We start from the raw sequence: 18,111 nt of genomic DNA, 5'->3' as shown, positions 1-18,111 counted from the left end.
TCGAAGCTTATTTAAAATTTAAAATTATATATTATGAAATGTCACATATAATTATATATGAATTTTCTGAAAAATGAACATAAGAGCGATTATCAAAGTCCGACAACTGGTTTTCCAACAAGCTTTACAAGGGGCTTGTGCCCTTCTACGCCACTCCCTTTGGCCACATCCACTGATTCAGAACTTATTTTAAAGTCATATTTCGACCCGGACGTTTTCGGATGCCGTTACAAAATTATGTTATATTTATTTTAAATTTATTGTTATTTTCATATTATATTTAATATTATTTAACTAGTTTGAAATTAGAATATAAATGAATTTGAAGTTATATATTATAATTCTCAGTTAATTTATTGAAACAATAATTTACACATAAATTAAGTGAAGTATTGTTTTTGATCATGAATAAAGATAGACTTTCTAATAAGGTGCATAAGATAAGGATGTTTGTTCTACGTGTACAGTCTACTACTCTGCCACCTACGAGCGACATGCATACGTTTTCTGATCTCAAGTTCTCAACGGATCTTCCTCATCGATTGTTATCGCCAAAAGGATCATGTCGCTGCTATCCATGATTGCATGCTCACTTTGTGTTCCATATTCCTCCGATTTTTCTTACGAAATACATTTTCCGTCTTTTCATATTTGTCTGCTCAACGGAAGAGATAATATCAAACTCTGCTTGAAAAAAAATTATATTAATCAAGAATACTTTTTTTTTTTCGAAAGTATTAATCAAGAATACTTATAGTGCGCAGAAATGAACCCTTATATTTTATGAATAACATAAGTATTAGATACTAAAATAACATATTCCTGTCACAATAAACACACGACACAGGGGTCTAGTAAAAAGTACAGGGACACATCTTATTATTAGTCCAATTTAATACTAGCTATTATAATAATAAGAAACACAGATAGAAATAGTTGTTGTAGGTGACATAATAATTATCAAAAATTAAATTCTTTAGAATATATTTTAAAAATTCATTAAAATAATATCAGAGATGTTCGATGACAATTGACAGCGTTAGAGAGAATTGTACCTCCTTTGGGGTTATCAAAAGGTTATTGTTATTTGTTGTTGAAGTTAGTACCAAATGCAACTGCTAAGCAGTAACCAAGAGTTGATTTGACTTGCCTCATTTACGATTATTAAAATCTTGTTAAGTCGGTACCGGGCAGCACATGACACCTTTTAGCAATTAGCACCGTGGACGGACGCAGAAGACCAAATTTTTTTTATCAAGACTATAAGTCTGCAGTGACAGTATTTTAAAATCTCCGATTTAATCGATTAATCCTCTACGACGAGGTCGGTCACCAATTCAATTTTTAAAATTCGATTGGTCCTTATGCATATTTCTTTTTTTGTATGATAAATTATTAATATTAAAATACTATATTACTTTACATATGAATAATTGCAGAGTTTATGAATATAGTGTATATTAGTTACTAAATAACTAATATAATGTTTTAATATTAAAATAAATTCGATTTTCACTCCATTTGATTCTTCTGATTAATCTCTGATTCCCGATTAATCCCTGAATTGGTAGAGACGGTAGTTCAACCGATTAGGTCCAATACTCGATTTATGTTACACTGGGCAACGGTATATATTAGTATGAAAGTGGAATCGGTGCATTCCGATCTATTTGAATTTGATAATGTTTACATCAGTTAATATAACCTGTTATTTTTCTAATAAATATATCATTTTTCATTAAATGAATAAATTCTAAATAATACTTTATATAAGAAGTGTTTCTACATACGGCCACAGTAGTCATAATTTAAAACAGAATAATTATTTTTCTTCAAATAGTATGTAGACTCCGGCATCTTAAATTAAAAGGTAAAATAATATAATTTGGTCGGAGTAAATGAATTCGAAAAAACGAAAAAAACTTGTACTATGCTAGAAATAATTATTTAAAATTTTCAGTCCCTGCTTGTTCAGTTAATGGAAATCATACTAGATACCATGTTCTACCCTCTCCTATATCCAATTTCTTTTTCTGTCATGACTCATGAGTGTACTCTCTCAATTTTCCAAGATATATCTTGTATTTATAATATTTAATTTTAATTTTACTCGTTTCATTTTATTCTTTACATTCCCTTGACCAAACTTAACAATGTGCCGGTTTTTGTATGTCTGCAAGACTGCAACTGACTTTTTTCGGAGATTTCTCGGAAATCCTGTTATCTGAATCTCTGAGGTCCACTCTTCAACCAATGTGAGCTTCCCCATCCCATTTTCGGCTAAGAAAGTTACATAAATATTAAACAGGCTTGGCCTGTAGTTAAATTCTCCAAAGCCCATAATAATTTAAGTTGAGGTCCACCTCTTGCCATGCATTCTTAGCTCGTAAACTCTCCTGGAGTACTAATTCTTTACAATCATACGTCTCATAAATTATAATTTACTGAATTCACACCCACACAAAAAAAATAACAATTTGGTAGCTACGAAGAGTTGTGATGCAATTATGCAAATGCTACAAGTTTGCAATCACAAGTTGTAAATAATTAGAAGTACAATACAATTCTGCATCAGGTCCTTCATAACAACAATAATGGAGATGAACTCAGTTTCTCCAAAGGGATTCTTTGAATGCACAGTAAAAATGTAGTTGCATCACTAAACCATGTAGGTCTTCCCGACTTGAATTATATTCATGTGTGGTACCCTCATAACCGCAGCACCACCTCTGCAATTTCTTCGCAGAAATGCATAAAAATAGTTGATTACCAGTTTCTTGATAAAGAATGAATTTTTCTTGGCCCTTACATCACCATGACCAAGTAAATATGTGAATCCAGAATTTGTGGCCTCCCAAAGAGCTGACAGCTCGTACTCCAAGCTTGGATCTTCGTCTCCTGGTATTGAGCTAGATGGTGGTAATTCCACTATACCTCCTTCTGTTGAGGTAGTTTCTGCCTTTTCGGAATTGTGATCATGCAATATCAATGGTATTGTAAGCTCCTCCAGAGTATCTGTAGGTTCTCTCGACTTGACGGAAATGCTGTCGTACTGATCCACTTCAATGAGACTGCTTTCCAAGTCTAACTCATGAGCTTCTTTTCTCAGGAACTTTTCCAGGCTTTGGACTAGAAGTTGTTCGAATGCATGGTGATCTTCCTTTCTGACATCTTTGTAACCATATCGAGCAACACATCTGAACAGATGGTAGTCTTTTGGGCAAATCCTGCGGAATAGAAACCTTTCTTCTTGAGGGACAACTGGTACAGGAACATACTTGATGCACACAAAGACAATTGTGGAATGAATTGCTGGAAGGTCCAGAAGGAATTGCCCAAGTATGGAGGGGATGCCTTGTACCAGTTCTGTATATAACAGTCCAATTCCTGGGATTCTCACAGTCCCTAGGGTGGAGCCAAGCTCATACATGAAATCCATTGAAATCTTTTCTCTGACTTCACTTCTGTACTTCAGTACACTTCCATAATTCCAAGTGTACATCACACAGAGGAAGCAAGAAGCAAATGCCAGTGGCAACCAACCACCTTCCATGATTTTGGAAAGGACGGCAGACATATATAGGAGCTCAATTGATCCAAATACAAGAGGGAAACACAGTGCCAGAAACAAGTTGGTCTGCCAAATAAGAAGCATAACCAGCGTAACCAAGGCGGTGCTAACAATCATGACTCCAACTTCAGCTATCCCTACAATATAATTGTTAAAACCTTGTTAAAGTGACTTGTCAATTCCTCTAAGATTTTGTTATCAAATTTTTATTGCAAGGGGTCAAGGTTTATTGGGAAACAAATAGTAGGGCATGTGTTAAACTACTAATGAATATTTGTTTGATTAACTAAAAGTCATATAGAGTACTCCCAAGCAAAGGGAACCTCACCATATGCATTTGCTATGTCTGTTGTGCTCCTAAAGGTGGCAACCACAAGAATGCACATGATCATTAGAAACCAATTGATGACAGGGATGTATATTTGTCCCATCAATCTCCTTGAGGTGTGAACTATCTTTAGCCTCGGAAAGCATCCAAGCGACATGGATTGCTTCACGCAAGAAAATGAAGCAGAGATCATGGCTTGGCTGGCAATCACGGCAGCAACTGTAGCTATCACGAAAACTGGCCAGAAAAGACCATCTGTATGTCCACCAATGTGCAAGTATCACAATGACCACATATTAAAGAGAAGTCCCGACCTAACTCCTAACTGAACTTTAAAACATTGAGAATCGAAGGAAATGTGAGAAGCTACATTTTGGCAAAAGTTACCTGGTACAGAATCATAAAAGATTCTGTTCGCTGAGTTGGGGTAATTCATCAGATATGCACCCTGACCCATATAAGCTAGAAGAAGGCACGGAAACACCACAAAGGTGAAGGCAATCTGCAGAAGTTAGTATTCAGATCACCTATAATGTTCTTAACTTGAACAAGAATTAAGTGTTCGCAGCGATACAATCCCAGAAAGGATGAATAAAGATAGTAGAAAGACCTGTATAGAAGGTACAGAGAAATGACCTAGATCGGCAAACATTGCTTCCGCACCTGCAATCACAGATTATCTCACCGTGTGCTTATCCAGATATTAGAATCAGATGAACAGATAATGTACAAATATTATATATATTAATCACCGGTGTGATACTTAAAGACAATAGTATAAATGACAGAGTGAGATAAAAGTGTTCAAATATGTAAACACAGGTTCTGCCATAGTAAATTTAATTTTTGGGAAGGAATTGCAATATTAACTTCAAGACCAAAAAAATAACACAGGGCACCTCGAAATACCTGTGATACATAGGACACAACCACCAAGAGCTGACCATGCCTTGCCAGAGTTATTCTTAAAGAAGATATAGATGTAAACCGGATTGATTGCCCTTACAACTGAGGTATCATACTTAAATATGTTGTAAATACCAATAGCTCCCAGACTAAAAAACCACAAAGCAAGAGCAGGAGCAAAGGTCAAACCCACTTTGCTAGTCCCAAATCTCTGTATGCTAAACAGTCCGATAAGGATGATAATTGAGACCATAACAAGAGCATCTGTTGGAAAAAGACAATTAGACAAGGAGCTTCATGCAAATACTACTGGTTGGTGCTAGCATCGACAGCCGATATGTTTTGGTTTTGACAAAACTTTTACTACAATTTAAGGTGAAAATTAGTATATCTGCAATATTTTGAATAAGAAACTAATGGGGTTGGTCGGTCTAGAATTGACTGATCTTTGGCTTATTATACATGCATACGGTATCAGATGAGATAAGAACAGTATAATCCAAGCAGAATAGCAAGTCAAGCATTAGAATCAGAAATTTTGCTTTATGAATGTAAAGATATAATAAGAAAGTTACTCACTTGTGTCAAACCCTGGTATTTCGCCCTGAAGACCACTCACGGCAGACATAACTGCTAAATGAAAGATAAAATTAAGAACATATTTTAACTCAAAAAGGCTGTGCTGAACTATATTAATTCTCCAAAAATCCTGTGGGTGCATATAAAGACAACACTACAAGGGTCTCTGGATTATCATTTTGGAATTGCAGCGAATCAAGTTATAGTGCATGCAGGGAAGTAGTTTTGTGCCCTTCAGTGCAAGGACAGCACAAAGGAGAAAAGTTTTTCTTACCAAAGGAATGCTGTTGATGATGGGGAGACATTAAATTAATTATGGGCACTTTGATTAGATAATGCATTTAGTAAACATTAATATTCAGGAAAGTAAACTTATACAATTTGCGGCTTTGCTCGCGTCTTTCTCTTTGACGGATCGACCTTATGTGGATAAAAGATAGAAATTCTCAGACAATGGTAGAACTTGCAGATAATTAAAAACCTTATAAGTTACAAAATAACAAATAATCTGATGTCTGTGCATTATTCGTGTTATACATAATTAACTTCTTTTATTGACTATACAGCAAATGCCTTTTAAACTGCACTCCTAGTACGCCCTTCTAGGCTTCTAGTATGTATGGGAATTCAAAACTAACCCCTACCTGATATAGCTGGTGTAAGAATACCATCCCCAATAATCATGGATGTTCCCATTAGAACCAGGAGCAAGAGAAGTGTTTTCAAGGAGGATTTTTGTTCAAGTACTTCTTTTATATGTAAAGACCTTTGCAGTTCCGGAGTGGGTAATTTGAGCTTAAAACTAGAGATCTGTTCATCAGCTGGCTGACGATTTGGCAGAAGATTAACATTTGCATACCTGCAGATCAATGAATATAGTGCAAATGTTCCTCCTGCAAATTAAATTCGGAATATGAATAAAACCTATGAACAAACCAATGCTATACAAGTTTTTGAATAAAAAACTTATACCTTCACCACTGTCATTAGCTTTGAGTACGATGAAGACGTACTTTATCAAAGGAATTAATGCAATAGTGTATATTACAAGTGATAATGCCCCTAAGACATCAACATCTGATTTGATGTTCACCTTGCTGAACACATCAGAAAAAACATACAGAGGACTTGTGCCCATGTCACCATATACAACACCTAGCGTTTGAAATGCCAGTGCAACGGTTCGCCAAGTAGAATCATCCTGATTCAGTGAAGTGCTGAAATTGATTAAAAATGACAGTGCTACACACACACACACACACACAAATACATTCCCCCCTTGCGAATTCAAGTATATAAATTTTGTACCCATTAGCTTATTTTCCGCATTACTTGATTACAGAACCAATTAGCTATGGCCTAACATGATTTGATTTTTGAACTCTCAACATCAAAAGGTTCTAGCAATTAAGTTTCAGAAATCACAATAATTTAATAAGCAACTAAAGCAATGACAGTTGAAGCAAAATTATTACAATGCAAAAATCATAATTTTGATTATAAGGACTTCCACATCAACTTTCTACTAGGAGTGCTAAGTAACCAACTCTCCATAGGCTCAAGGTTTTAGAAGGATGGCTTAACAGGATCATGTACTATATTCTAAGAGGAGCCTGGAACATGTCTTAAACAATAAAATAAATTGGCTATTCATCACCACCAGAATTTAAAACCAGTAACATATACTTTTTTCATGTTCAACTACCAACCATATTATCCTACAAAGTCTACAAACTGTCAATCCTATTGTTGTGTTTGGAACTTTAATGTTGTGTTTGGTTGGGGTGAATAAATTTGGAAGGAATGGAATAAAATTTGAACTATGTTATGAATAATTGTTTAAAAATTTCACTCCTTTCTCCAGTCCATTCCTTACACTCTATAATAGAGATCACACCCCCAATTTGAGAAGAAATGCTCCATTCTCTCCTATAATCAATTCCTTCTCATATCTCATCATAACAATTTTGCACTCTGCTCAATTTTTTTTCCAAAACTTCCCTCTTACTTACCTCTATTATTTTCATTTATATTTAGTCATTCCAACCATTCTGTCCAACCAAACACAACATAATTAGAGGGACAGAATGAAATGAGTACTTTTCTATTGGTAAACATTAATTATTTCCATTTCCTAGTCCATCCCATTCAATTTGCTTTTGCTGATTCTCATTTTTTTAAGTGTCAGTCTTATTTGTATCTAGTGAACTAGGAAGGGCTAATGGTTACTATGACATACTATAATTCAAGTTGAGAACAAAAACAAGGGGTTGATGCAAAATTTGACCTTATTATGATGACCATGAGAGCCAGCAATCTCCATAGCTTCAACATCAAGAGAATCAAGTCTCTTTGGTTTCTTGATTAATCTTCTCCTAATAGAGTGGCCATAATCTTCTTTATTAGCACTCAAATCTTCATCAAGTGACCATGGAGGTGACTCTGAGTCCACTTCACTACCGTCCACCCACCGGGACTCGCCGGCTCCGACGCTAATCCCGGTCAATCTTACACTGCTGCCGCCATCTTCAATCCCGTCGTCATCCATTTCAACAAGAACTCAAAAACACTTAAAACCCACGAAAAAGATGAGATATTTAGTGAAACCAGAAGCAGAAATCAGAATTCTGGTGCTAATAAGGCCAGCAAGTGAAGATTCTTGGCAACTGAAGTGGCTGGGACAGATAACAGAAATGGACAGGGGACTTGGGCAGTTTTATCGTTTATTCGTTTGTGTTTCTGCATACGTTAGTCCATGTAATAATAATGCAAATAATGGTACTTGTCAGTGGACCCCATTCTTCTTATACAATATACCCCATACTTCTTGTATAAAGAATGCAAAGAAACGAAAAGATAAGAGGACACTGCAAATAATTTATTAAACTATATTAAGATAAGATAGCGGAGGTGTATTCGATTGGGATTATAATGGATTGTTTTTAGTCTATGGATTTTAATGGATTGTATGAGATTTTGATTTTGTGCGGATTCTTGATAAAATGTCAGTTGATGGGATTTAGATACAATACTTCAAAATCCCATTGATTTTGATGAGATTTCAAAAAACTTAAAATACACTGAAAAATGCCACAAAATCCATCATTTTATGAAATGAAAAAAAATCCATCAGCATTTGAATACCATCAGATTTTAATGGATTTTAAACAATACCAATTGAATACCATCAGATTTTAAATCATAATTTAAAATCTCAATTGAATACTACCAGATTTTGTAGCATAATTTAAAATCATAATTGAATACCTTAAGATTTTAATGAATTTCAAACAATCTCAATCGAATACCCTCGAATTTCATGAATGCAAAAAAATACTTTAAAATCTCAATCCAATACACCCTACTAATCTCAATCACAAGAGGCATAGGGATTGTGGAAGAGGCAAGAGCAAAGCAGCACGAAGTAAAACAACACTTCAGCATACAGTAATTTTTTCTAGTCACTGTAGCACCGGAAAATCACATATACCGGACATTCCATCAAGAATTGACATAACAAAAATGGGTCTGGATATTAGGATTATAAATTACCCTCATTTTTGAAAACCACCTACACGACTATAATCCAATAATTGACATAACCGAAATCAAACAATACAGATAAATTGAGATGAAGGAACTAATAATATTTTTTTGAAGTACAGATTAATTAACTTTGAAATCCAAATTGATCTCTGAGTTTTATCCCTTTAGTCTTGCTTTTCACTTAAAAATTACTAGTAGAAAAGACTTTTTCTTTTAGATTCTTATAAAAAATCATTCCAGATCTCAGGCTTGTTTCAAGATGAATATCCATAAACTTATCATTTCATGAAGATATGTGAAACTAAATAATTACTGAGGTTCAATTGTAAAGCTACTAACATCTTCATTTTTAATTTTCAGAATACTTGTATTTAGTTAAGCAATCCAGAAACAAAACGGCTAATTATTTAGCTCGTTTATTTGTTTTTCAACCTAGTTGCATGATCAATTAGGGGTTTGTCCCTATTGAGTCTCTTTCGTATTAATGAAATATGTTCTAAATTTTGGGGAAAAAAAATAAAAAAAATATTGCAATTGCAAAACATACATGCATAAATTTGCCATCAAATGCTTTAATTACGGAACTAAAAATAGATTAACCTTAAACCACATGGTTATGGGTACAGTTCAAGGAATAATGGAATCCCAGTATTGTTTATAACATTTCATCTTTCACTTCCTTTTCTCCTTTGCTCCTGCCTCCATGAATTAATCAATTTAACAAGTCTCTCCCGGGGCTCCTCTGGTAGCAGGTAGCCCCTTAATCATCTATCCATGGAGCCTCATCATTCAAACAACAACCATGCATCTCCACCTCCACCTCCACCTCCCCCGCGTCCAGCACCACACTGGACGACATCGACGTCACAGGCCGAGCTGCCAATGCCACCACAATCACCACCCCTGCCCGCACCACATCACTGGCCATTAATGACGACATCCCCGCCAATGTCACAGGCCGAAATGCCACCACAATATTCACAACCATACTGGCCATCAGAATCCCAGGAATTTTATTACCAACCAATGGTCATGCCACCACCGCTGCATTACCAGCCCGCACCACCTGGCATGTATGATCCTCCACCAGGCCAATACAATGGTGACCCTGGGATGCTCGCTCCCTATGTCCCGGCTTACGAGTACAATTATCCAGGATACCAACGCACTTGGTCCACCGATCTCTGCGATTGTCGATCTGATTGTCGCAATTGTATGTCACAAATTATTAAAAAAAAACTAATTATTCACAAAACCTCAATTTCTTGACTTGGCTTGAATGTTGTCACAGGTTTAATGACAGGATGTTGCCCTTGTGTGACTTTCGGCCAAGTATCAGAAATCGTAAACCAAGGCCAGACATGTACGTGAATTAATGCGTGTGTTTCACATCAAAAAACAAAATAAATTGATTACTAATTTCAGCATTCATGAAACAATATTTTGAATGCAGCTTGCTGGGAAGGATGCTTCATGTATGGATTATTGAGCGTAATTCTTGGACTATCCACGGGAGGTATATGTACAGGTATATTCGGAGGATTCTACAGATATAAACTCAGAGAAAAATACAAGTTGAGGGGGACTGTGTTCAACGACTTTCTTGTTCATGCTCTATGCGAGCCCTGCGCCTTGTGTCAAGAGTATCGGGAGCTAGGTCGCTTCGGATTTGAAGTGCCTCTAGGTAATTTTTTGTTACTGATTCTGATAATGAAACAGTACTCTACTACTTGATTCTGAGAGCTGATGAAATTAGTATTGTTTTGTATGGGAAATGAATTTGCAGGGTGGAAGCGAAATATGGAGATGCAAAAGGCAGCCACAGCAGTATATCAAGTTGCACCAGTTATTGAACAGGGCATGATGCGATGAAATTTTGGATATATACACATGTTGTTTTTTATGTGTTAATGTATTCCGGAATTCGGATGATTAAGTGCAGGTTTTACCTGGAGAGACTTGTAATCTAGTTTTTGGTGGGAGCAAATTATCTTTATTTATCCTTGGTTTTTAAAGATCATTATTTATCCTTCGTTTTTAATGCTATACAGAGGCTCAGCCCCAACAAGCGAAAGCGAAAACTAATCACAGACTAGACATCAGAATATCAATCCAACTGTGTGATCAAGATGAGAAGTTCTCAAATCACTTATTTTTCTTTGCTGGTCTGCCACTGTTTTCTAACAATGCCCAAATTCTACTCTACTGTTCATTCTGTCCGGAGGGACTTTACAGAATTTGATTGTCCTTCTCTGCCTTCAGGGAGAACAGCGCCAAAAGCCTAAAATACCTATAATTGTTACTACTATACTGTGTAAATTAGATAGTTATGTCTAAATTTTACACCAATTTACACAAATGTGATTGAACTTTAAAAATGACAAAAATGTGGTTATCATTCGACTCCACTTTTTAATTTGTTGACGGCCATTAAGAACATTAAAAATCAGTCATTAAGTTGACTTAGAAACAAAAAGCTCAGCGGGATATTTAGGTGAAAACACACATTTCATCAGCAAGACAAAAGAAAAGACGTGTTCTAGAGAAAAAGCGCGCTCCTTATCAACTGTACTTTCCTTAACACATAGACACACTAAAAATCCTAGTTACCAAAATCCCAAATCTACTTTTCTTTTTGTGTTCACATAATTTGACTTATCAACGGACGGGTATATACGAACTAGGACTGAAATTCACATGTATGGAGTTCTTGAGTGCCCTAATTACAAAGGTAATCAGTCCGAGATGAGATATAAGATTATTATTTAAAGAAAAAAGTTATATTCTAGATTTAAATAGATCGAGTGAAATAAAAAAAATTTAATAGTTATTATAATAATATAAATACTATATTTTTACCGTTGGTCAAAGAAAAAAGTCAACACTCATGAATTTTTCTAAAACCTAAGAAGTCCCTTAGTTAAAAGTCTACATGTCATGTGGAAAATAAAATTTATACATAATATTATAAATTCCAGCACTCCATTAATACAAAATCTATGTGTATATTTATAGCTAATTTATGATTATATTTGCATTACTGTTAAGAGAGGGTTCGAGAAAAATTCCCTTAAATAAAAAGAACTTGCAACATAAATAATGATGCTGTCAAAACATTAGAGAATATCTCTTTAACAGAATGGACTATAATTAAAGTCTGAGGTTGTAGGCAACGAGGTTGCATGTATTTACATGTCTCTGAGACTAAGGGGCGGTGCCTTTGTTCAGATCATTTGGCTCGCTGTTCTTTTTGCTGGACGAAATAAAATTAGCTGGACGACTCGATAAAATTAGCTGGATGACTGAGGTGAAGAAATGGAGGTGGTTTCGTCCAGCAGCCTATTCTATACTCTACTAAACATTGTTACGTTTTTTAATTTTTTTAATTTTTGTTGAAATTGGTTACTTTGAAAAATTTCACCGTTAAACTTTTTTCCTCTTGTTAACTTTGAAAACTTTGAAACTATGTAAAATTTATATTTATAATTTATAACTTACATAAATATTGATAATTAAATCTAGATTTATGTTTGAATTAAAATAATTAAATATATTTTAATTTGGTAACTATTAAAAAATAAATAAATATGTTAATAAAATGATTAAATTATAGATGACAAACCAGATCACAAGTATCAACCGAGTGACCAATAAATTTTTGATTTTTAATAATCTAATAATGATCAGTAACTAGTCGGTATCCATATATCAACCCAATAACTATCAAATTTTTAATATCTTGATACATATTTTTATAAAATATAGTATATTGAGTGTGATTAAATAATTCAAGTGGTTAAGGACAAAATTTGAATTTTCTTATAATGACATGCACAAGTTTATAAGGTATATAAGTCTAATTGTCGAAAAAAATTATTGTATTTCTTATATAATGCTATTATGTAAATAGTATTTTGTAAAAACAACAATATATCATTAAGTATAAAAAAAAGGAAATTTCAAACAAATATTATCATTCAAAAATTTGGAAAATTACATTTGTCAAATGACATCACTCACTCATGATTCAGATTATCACTGGTTCAGATTTAAATGGTCCAGAAGTTATGGTTAAGACTAAACAAATGACCCCTAATTCCAAAATATCAGTACTTAGTTACAACTTACAACAATCTCGCGGTGATTTTGACTTTATCACTTTCCAAATTCACTGCACACATGCATATCATCATCATCTTTTATATGGGATACACTGCATCGAATTTAGTATTATGCACATTGCAATTGTGGTGTTAGAATTTTAATTGTGCACTGAATCATGGCAGCTCGAAGGATCTCATCTCTCGTTACTCATCAACGTTCATTCTCTCCTTCCATTGCCTTGCTCTCCTCTGGTACTCTCTCTCTCTCTCTCTCTCCCTCTCCCCCTCCCCCTCCCCCTCCCTCTCTCTCTCTCCCTCCCTCTCTCCCACCCTCCCTCCCTCTCCCCCCTAACCATTAATGTAGTTGTTTGCTTAATTTTGTTCCTAATACTGGTAGTTAGATAGACTGTACTAATGATTGGGAACTGTTCAAACCTCCCGTGTTCAGAACTCTGTTCATATTATAAGACTCCTTTTAAACAGGGAGGCTATGTCACCGCATTTCCCAGTACAGCACTTCTACAATTGAGGAGCCAGTGAAGCCACCTGTAGAAGTAAATTATTCGAAACTTCTGATTGATGGACAATTCGTTGATGCTGTATCAGGTAATCATTTTGTAGTTTGTTACAATCACTCGTGTAAATAACAAACACAAATCCATGTCACACCAGATACTGCACAATAATTTCAGCTGAATGGCCGATGTTGGTCACATAGTTGCGATTCATGCTCCAAGGTGAACATTGTTTCAGGAAAAACATTTCCAACAATAGACCCTAGAACGGGAGAGGTGATTGCTCATGTTGCTGAAGGTGATAAAGAAGATATTGACATAGCTGTAGCGGCTGCTCGAAAGGCTTTCAGTAAAGGACCATGGCCTAAAATGATTGCTTATGTAATGCTCACCGATACATGATCTGTTGCAGAATTCCCTTTCAGTTTCTTCAAAAATCTCAACCTATTTCATTCTGTGTGCAGGATAGATCAAATATATTATTGAGGTTTGCGGATTTACTAGAGAAACATAATGATGAGATTGCTGCCCTTGAGAGTTGGGACACTGGAAAACCATTTAAACAGAGTGCTCTCGTTGAAGTACCAATGCTCACGCGTTTCTTCCGATATTATGCAGGTATGTCTTCACAATCACTGCAATAAACAAGTGTTTTGGCAATCATTTACTCTGCACTCTGCAAAGATTTACACTTGAATTATATATTTTTGCTAATAAATTGCAGGCTGGGCGGATAAAATCCAAGGCCTCACTGTTCCTGTTGACGGTTCATATCACTGTCAAACTCTGCATGAACCGATTGGCGTTTGTGGACAGATTATTCCTTGGAACTTTCCGCTTCTTATGTATGGTTGGAAGGTTGCCCCTGCATTAGCATGTGGTAACACTGTTGTTATGAAGACAGCAGAGCAAACACCACTATCTGCACTGTATGTATCAAACCTACTTCTTGAGGTATGCTTGATAAGCTTTAATTTGGTTGATTAATGCTTATTTTATACAAAATCCAAACTGCGTTTTCACTGTGATATTTTAGATTAAAGATGAAATGAGATTTTTGGTAACTAATACAAAGTTGTTTAAGGAAGTTTACGAGTAATTTAGCCGAGCCCTGAAATTTATAAAATGCTGCTTTAGATGATCCATTTGTTATGCCTTGTTTGTTCTGAACAAATGTATGAATTACAAAGAAATTATAATCTCACTATATTTGTTACAGGCTGGCCTTCCCCCAGGAGTTTTGAACATTGTTTCTGGGCATGGGAATGGTGCTGGTGCTGCTTTATGCCTCCATATGGATGTGGACAAGGTAACCTGAATTTCAATAGACATCATCTTGGCAAATTTATGAATGTTTTTTTATGCAGTATTAAGAATAAGATTCTTGTGCAATCGCTAAGAAAGTCAAGTTTAACTCATTACTGGTGACTCCTCATGCATTTGACCAAGTAACTGCACTAATCTCTGCAAGAAAACCTCAATACATAGAACGAGAGATAGTTGATAAAGCTTCTGAATGGTCCTGTGATTGTTTTACTTTTCTCTATATGATCTTCTTTGCCCTGGATCAGCTCTTACAACACCTTTAAACACTTATAGAACTCTGCTTGCAGCTTGCTTTTACCGGATCGACTGAAACTGGCAAGAAAGTACTTGCTGCATCAGCTGATAGCAATTTAAAGGCGGTGACTTTAGAACTTGGAGGGAAGTCCCCTTTTATTGTATGTGAGGATGCAAACATTGATGAAGCGGTTGAACTAGCCCACGAAGCTCTCTTCTTTAACATGGTAGGTCATTTGGTAGCTCGTTAGTCTATTGTGGTGACTGGTGCCTCCTAAGTCATGAATGACAACAGTTACAGTTGAACAAATCCATAAAATCTGCAGGGGCAATGCTGTTGTGCAGGCTCCCGTACATATGTTCACGAGCGGGTATATGATGAATTCGTAGAGAAAGCAAAAGCTCGTGCACAAAATCGTGTTGTTGGTGATCCATTTAGGGATGGAACTGAACAAGGTCCTCAGGTAATGCTGTTCCATTTGTTTATCTACAGTAAAGGGGAAAGAATAACTAGTTTCACACCAAGTCTGTGGATATTCATCAACCTTTTAATTTAATAAAGTTTACATTGGAAATTTTAAGTTGCAAGCATGAACATATTAAATCCTAAAACTGCAATTTTGCCTAGCCTATGTTGTGTACATTTTACCCCTACTAATTACTTCTGTCTTTGTCTTTTCCTATTCAATTGTATCTTCAGCCTTCTCCCTAACATCACTAAACTCGGCTGGAAGTCCTGCGATTCGGAAAAAGGATTTGAAAATCCATATAATAATTTTTCCGGTTATTTAATCAACTTTTAGGTACATTATCTGCATTTTCTGCCTTTTAAGGTTTAATAAAACGTGTCCAGTCCTGAACATGGCTGTCAGAATGGTCATTGAGCGTATTACATGTAAGGCACAAACATGAACAATTTTCTGCTAAAACAATATTTTGACCGGTTTTCAGATATCCAATTAGACCCTTGACATTGTTTATCGAAACATCAACCCCTTCCCCAATGTGGTCAATTTGGCTGGAAAACCTGGCATGAAGCCAGGAACAAAGCCAGAACAGTCAAAAAAACTCCTTGGAGACGGAAACAATGTGGATAGTAGGTGGAAGAAATGAGATCACGTGGCACTTTTTTTTTTAGGTGAAAGTGTTGTAAAAATATCCTAGGAAAAGGTTTTACTGAGTAATTAAACTCATTGTGTTCTCAAATTACTATATGTATCATATTAAACTGCTTGAATTGTTCCTGAGATACTGCTGTTTCTGTTATACCAGATTGACTCTGCTCAATACGAAAAGATCCTGTATTATATAAGATCTGGAATTGATTGTGGAGCTAAGCTTGAAACTGGTGGTGATAAAATTGGCGAGAAGGGATTCTATCTTAAGCCTACCGTATTCTCTAACGTTCAGGTAATTTCTTTTAGAGCATATTTGTAAAGATTTCACTGTAAAATAAGTAAAACAGACAAACTCTTTATCTTTACTTGTTGATGTATATCAGGATGATATGATGATTGCACAAGATGAGATCTTCGGTCCAGTTCAGAGCATACTAAAATTCAAGTGAGCGTAATAAAACATCACCATGCATTGACAAGATATCAATATTTTGTATGTGTGACTACATTTGTTAAACAATGTGATCTGTGTGTAGGACTTTGGATGAAGTGATAGAAAGGGCGAACGCCACTCGATATGGACTTGCTGCAGGAGTGTTTACGCGGAGCCTTGAGACTGCCAACACAATGATGCGTGCATTGAGAGCTGGAACAGTTTGGATCAACTGTTATGATACATTTGACGCTGCAATACCTTTCGGTGGATATAAAATGAGTGGTCTTGGCAGAGAAAAGGGTGTTTATGGTTTGAATAACTACTTGCAAGTTAAGGCTGTGGTTATGCCGGTAAAGAATCCTGCATGGTTGTAGGCAAGGAGAAGGGCTTGCGATGTATCCTTCGTGCAGGGCCGTCTGGAAGAATTTTGGGGCTCTGTGCTATAATATGAATTAGGCCTCAAATAATAATAAAAAATATGTATATTATAAAAATAAATAAATAATAAAAATATTATTTTTTTATAAAATTAAAACATATCACTTAAAATAAGATAAATAATGTTATTAAATAATAATAATTTTAATATTTTAAACAAAATTAATATGAATTTATATGAGATATATCTATATGTCATTGAAAAGAATGAAATTTATAGTACATATGAAAAAATATCATATGTAAAAACATTATGAAAACATTTAATAAAAGAGAAATTATTATATAAAAAGTAAAGATACAACATAAAAGATTTAAAATGCAAATAAACATAATAAACTAATCTATTAGATTATGTAATTATTTATCTATAAATAAACATAATTAAAATAAATATATAATTTTTAATTTTCAATTTCATTTTCGAAATTTAATTTTATTAAATAAAACATTGATTTCTAAATTTTGAGGCCCCTATAGTTTTGGGGCCCTGTGCCGTCAGCCCACCTTGCACGCCTCAAAAACCGGCCCTGCCTTCGTGTTGATGCCTGATGGTGACGATGAAACTCTTCTGGTTTATGACGTGCCTTAGTAAGGAATGGCTGTATCTTTTAGTTGAAAACAAGTGACACGAAATTAAAGGAATAAGGACTTTTGTCAGTACTTGTTTTTTCGCTTTATAACATTGACTGTATCTGAATAAAGAAATTTCCTTGCTCTCGAAAACTGACTGTACCCGTTAAGAACAACTGCCGGAGAATTGTTATGTTGTGTTTGGTCGGGAAAAAATTACACCAAAGTACAAATAAACCGAAGGCATCAGCGTTGACGAGTTTGTCAGCCATGTTGAGAATATTTACCTATTTATATATTTATTTATTTATTTATACCTGCACATTCAAGAAAAATTAATCCCCTAAAGGGAATAAGCTGATAATTTTTTACGAATATCAATATATCATGACCCCAACCGGCCCATGTAATCATTTGGGTTGAAATTTCAAATTGTAG

At 35.1% G+C, this 18,111-nt stretch overlaps 3 protein-coding genes across 4 annotated transcripts; 2 read left to right on the top strand and 1 right to left on the bottom strand.

Moving 5' to 3' along the window:
• Positions 1 to 2,425: 2,425 nt before the first annotated feature.
• On the bottom strand, positions 2,426 to 8,129 carry LOC108209442 (putative potassium transporter 12). 2 transcript variants are annotated; one of them, XM_017380349.2, is made up of 9 exons: positions 7,672 to 8,129; positions 6,357 to 6,585; positions 6,029 to 6,277; positions 5,385 to 5,435; positions 4,809 to 5,069; positions 4,510 to 4,562; positions 4,287 to 4,401; positions 3,900 to 4,154; positions 2,426 to 3,708 (listed from the first exon to the last, which is right to left on the bottom strand). In XM_017380349.2, the coding sequence occupies exons 1-9, from the start codon at positions 7,930 to 7,932 to the stop codon at positions 2,660 to 2,662; spliced, it is 2,523 nt and encodes an 840-aa protein (XP_017235838.1). In that variant the 5' UTR covers positions 7,933 to 8,129; the 3' UTR covers positions 2,426 to 2,659. The 2 variants fall into 2 exon arrangements, with proteins under 2 accessions (XP_017235838.1, XP_017235837.1); XM_017380348.2 differs by having other exon boundaries at positions 5,385 to 5,438; positions 7,672 to 8,070.
• A 1,437-nt stretch (positions 8,130 to 9,566) lies between these two features.
• Positions 9,567 to 10,975, top strand: LOC108208628 (protein PLANT CADMIUM RESISTANCE 2-like). The gene is made up of 4 exons (XM_017379163.2): positions 9,567 to 10,143; positions 10,222 to 10,293; positions 10,384 to 10,614; positions 10,717 to 10,975. Exons 1-4 carry the CDS (start codon positions 9,705 to 9,707, stop codon positions 10,800 to 10,802), a joined length of 828 nt encoding a protein of 275 aa, XP_017234652.1. The 5' UTR covers positions 9,567 to 9,704; the 3' UTR covers positions 10,803 to 10,975.
• A 2,200-nt stretch (positions 10,976 to 13,175) lies between these two features.
• Positions 13,176 to 17,070, top strand: LOC108208439 (benzaldehyde dehydrogenase, mitochondrial-like). The gene is made up of 11 exons (XM_017378968.2): positions 13,176 to 13,285; positions 13,517 to 13,639; positions 13,787 to 13,929; positions 14,013 to 14,166; positions 14,273 to 14,502; positions 14,768 to 14,857; positions 15,162 to 15,335; positions 15,435 to 15,572; positions 16,381 to 16,518; positions 16,610 to 16,671; positions 16,763 to 17,070. Exons 1-11 carry the CDS (start codon positions 13,210 to 13,212, stop codon positions 17,034 to 17,036), a joined length of 1,602 nt encoding a protein of 533 aa, XP_017234457.1. The 5' UTR covers positions 13,176 to 13,209; the 3' UTR covers positions 17,037 to 17,070.
• Positions 17,071 to 18,111: the final 1,041 nt, after the last annotated feature.

Source organism: Daucus carota, chromosome 2 (genome assembly GCF_001625215.2).
Source record: "Daucus carota subsp. sativus chromosome 2, DH1 v3.0, whole genome shotgun sequence".
In the NCBI taxonomy this organism is placed as follows: Eukaryota; Viridiplantae; Streptophyta; class Magnoliopsida; order Apiales; family Apiaceae; genus Daucus; species Daucus carota.
Note: the sequence above shows the minus strand (reverse complement) of the source record. Positions and strands in the feature narration are given on the sequence as shown.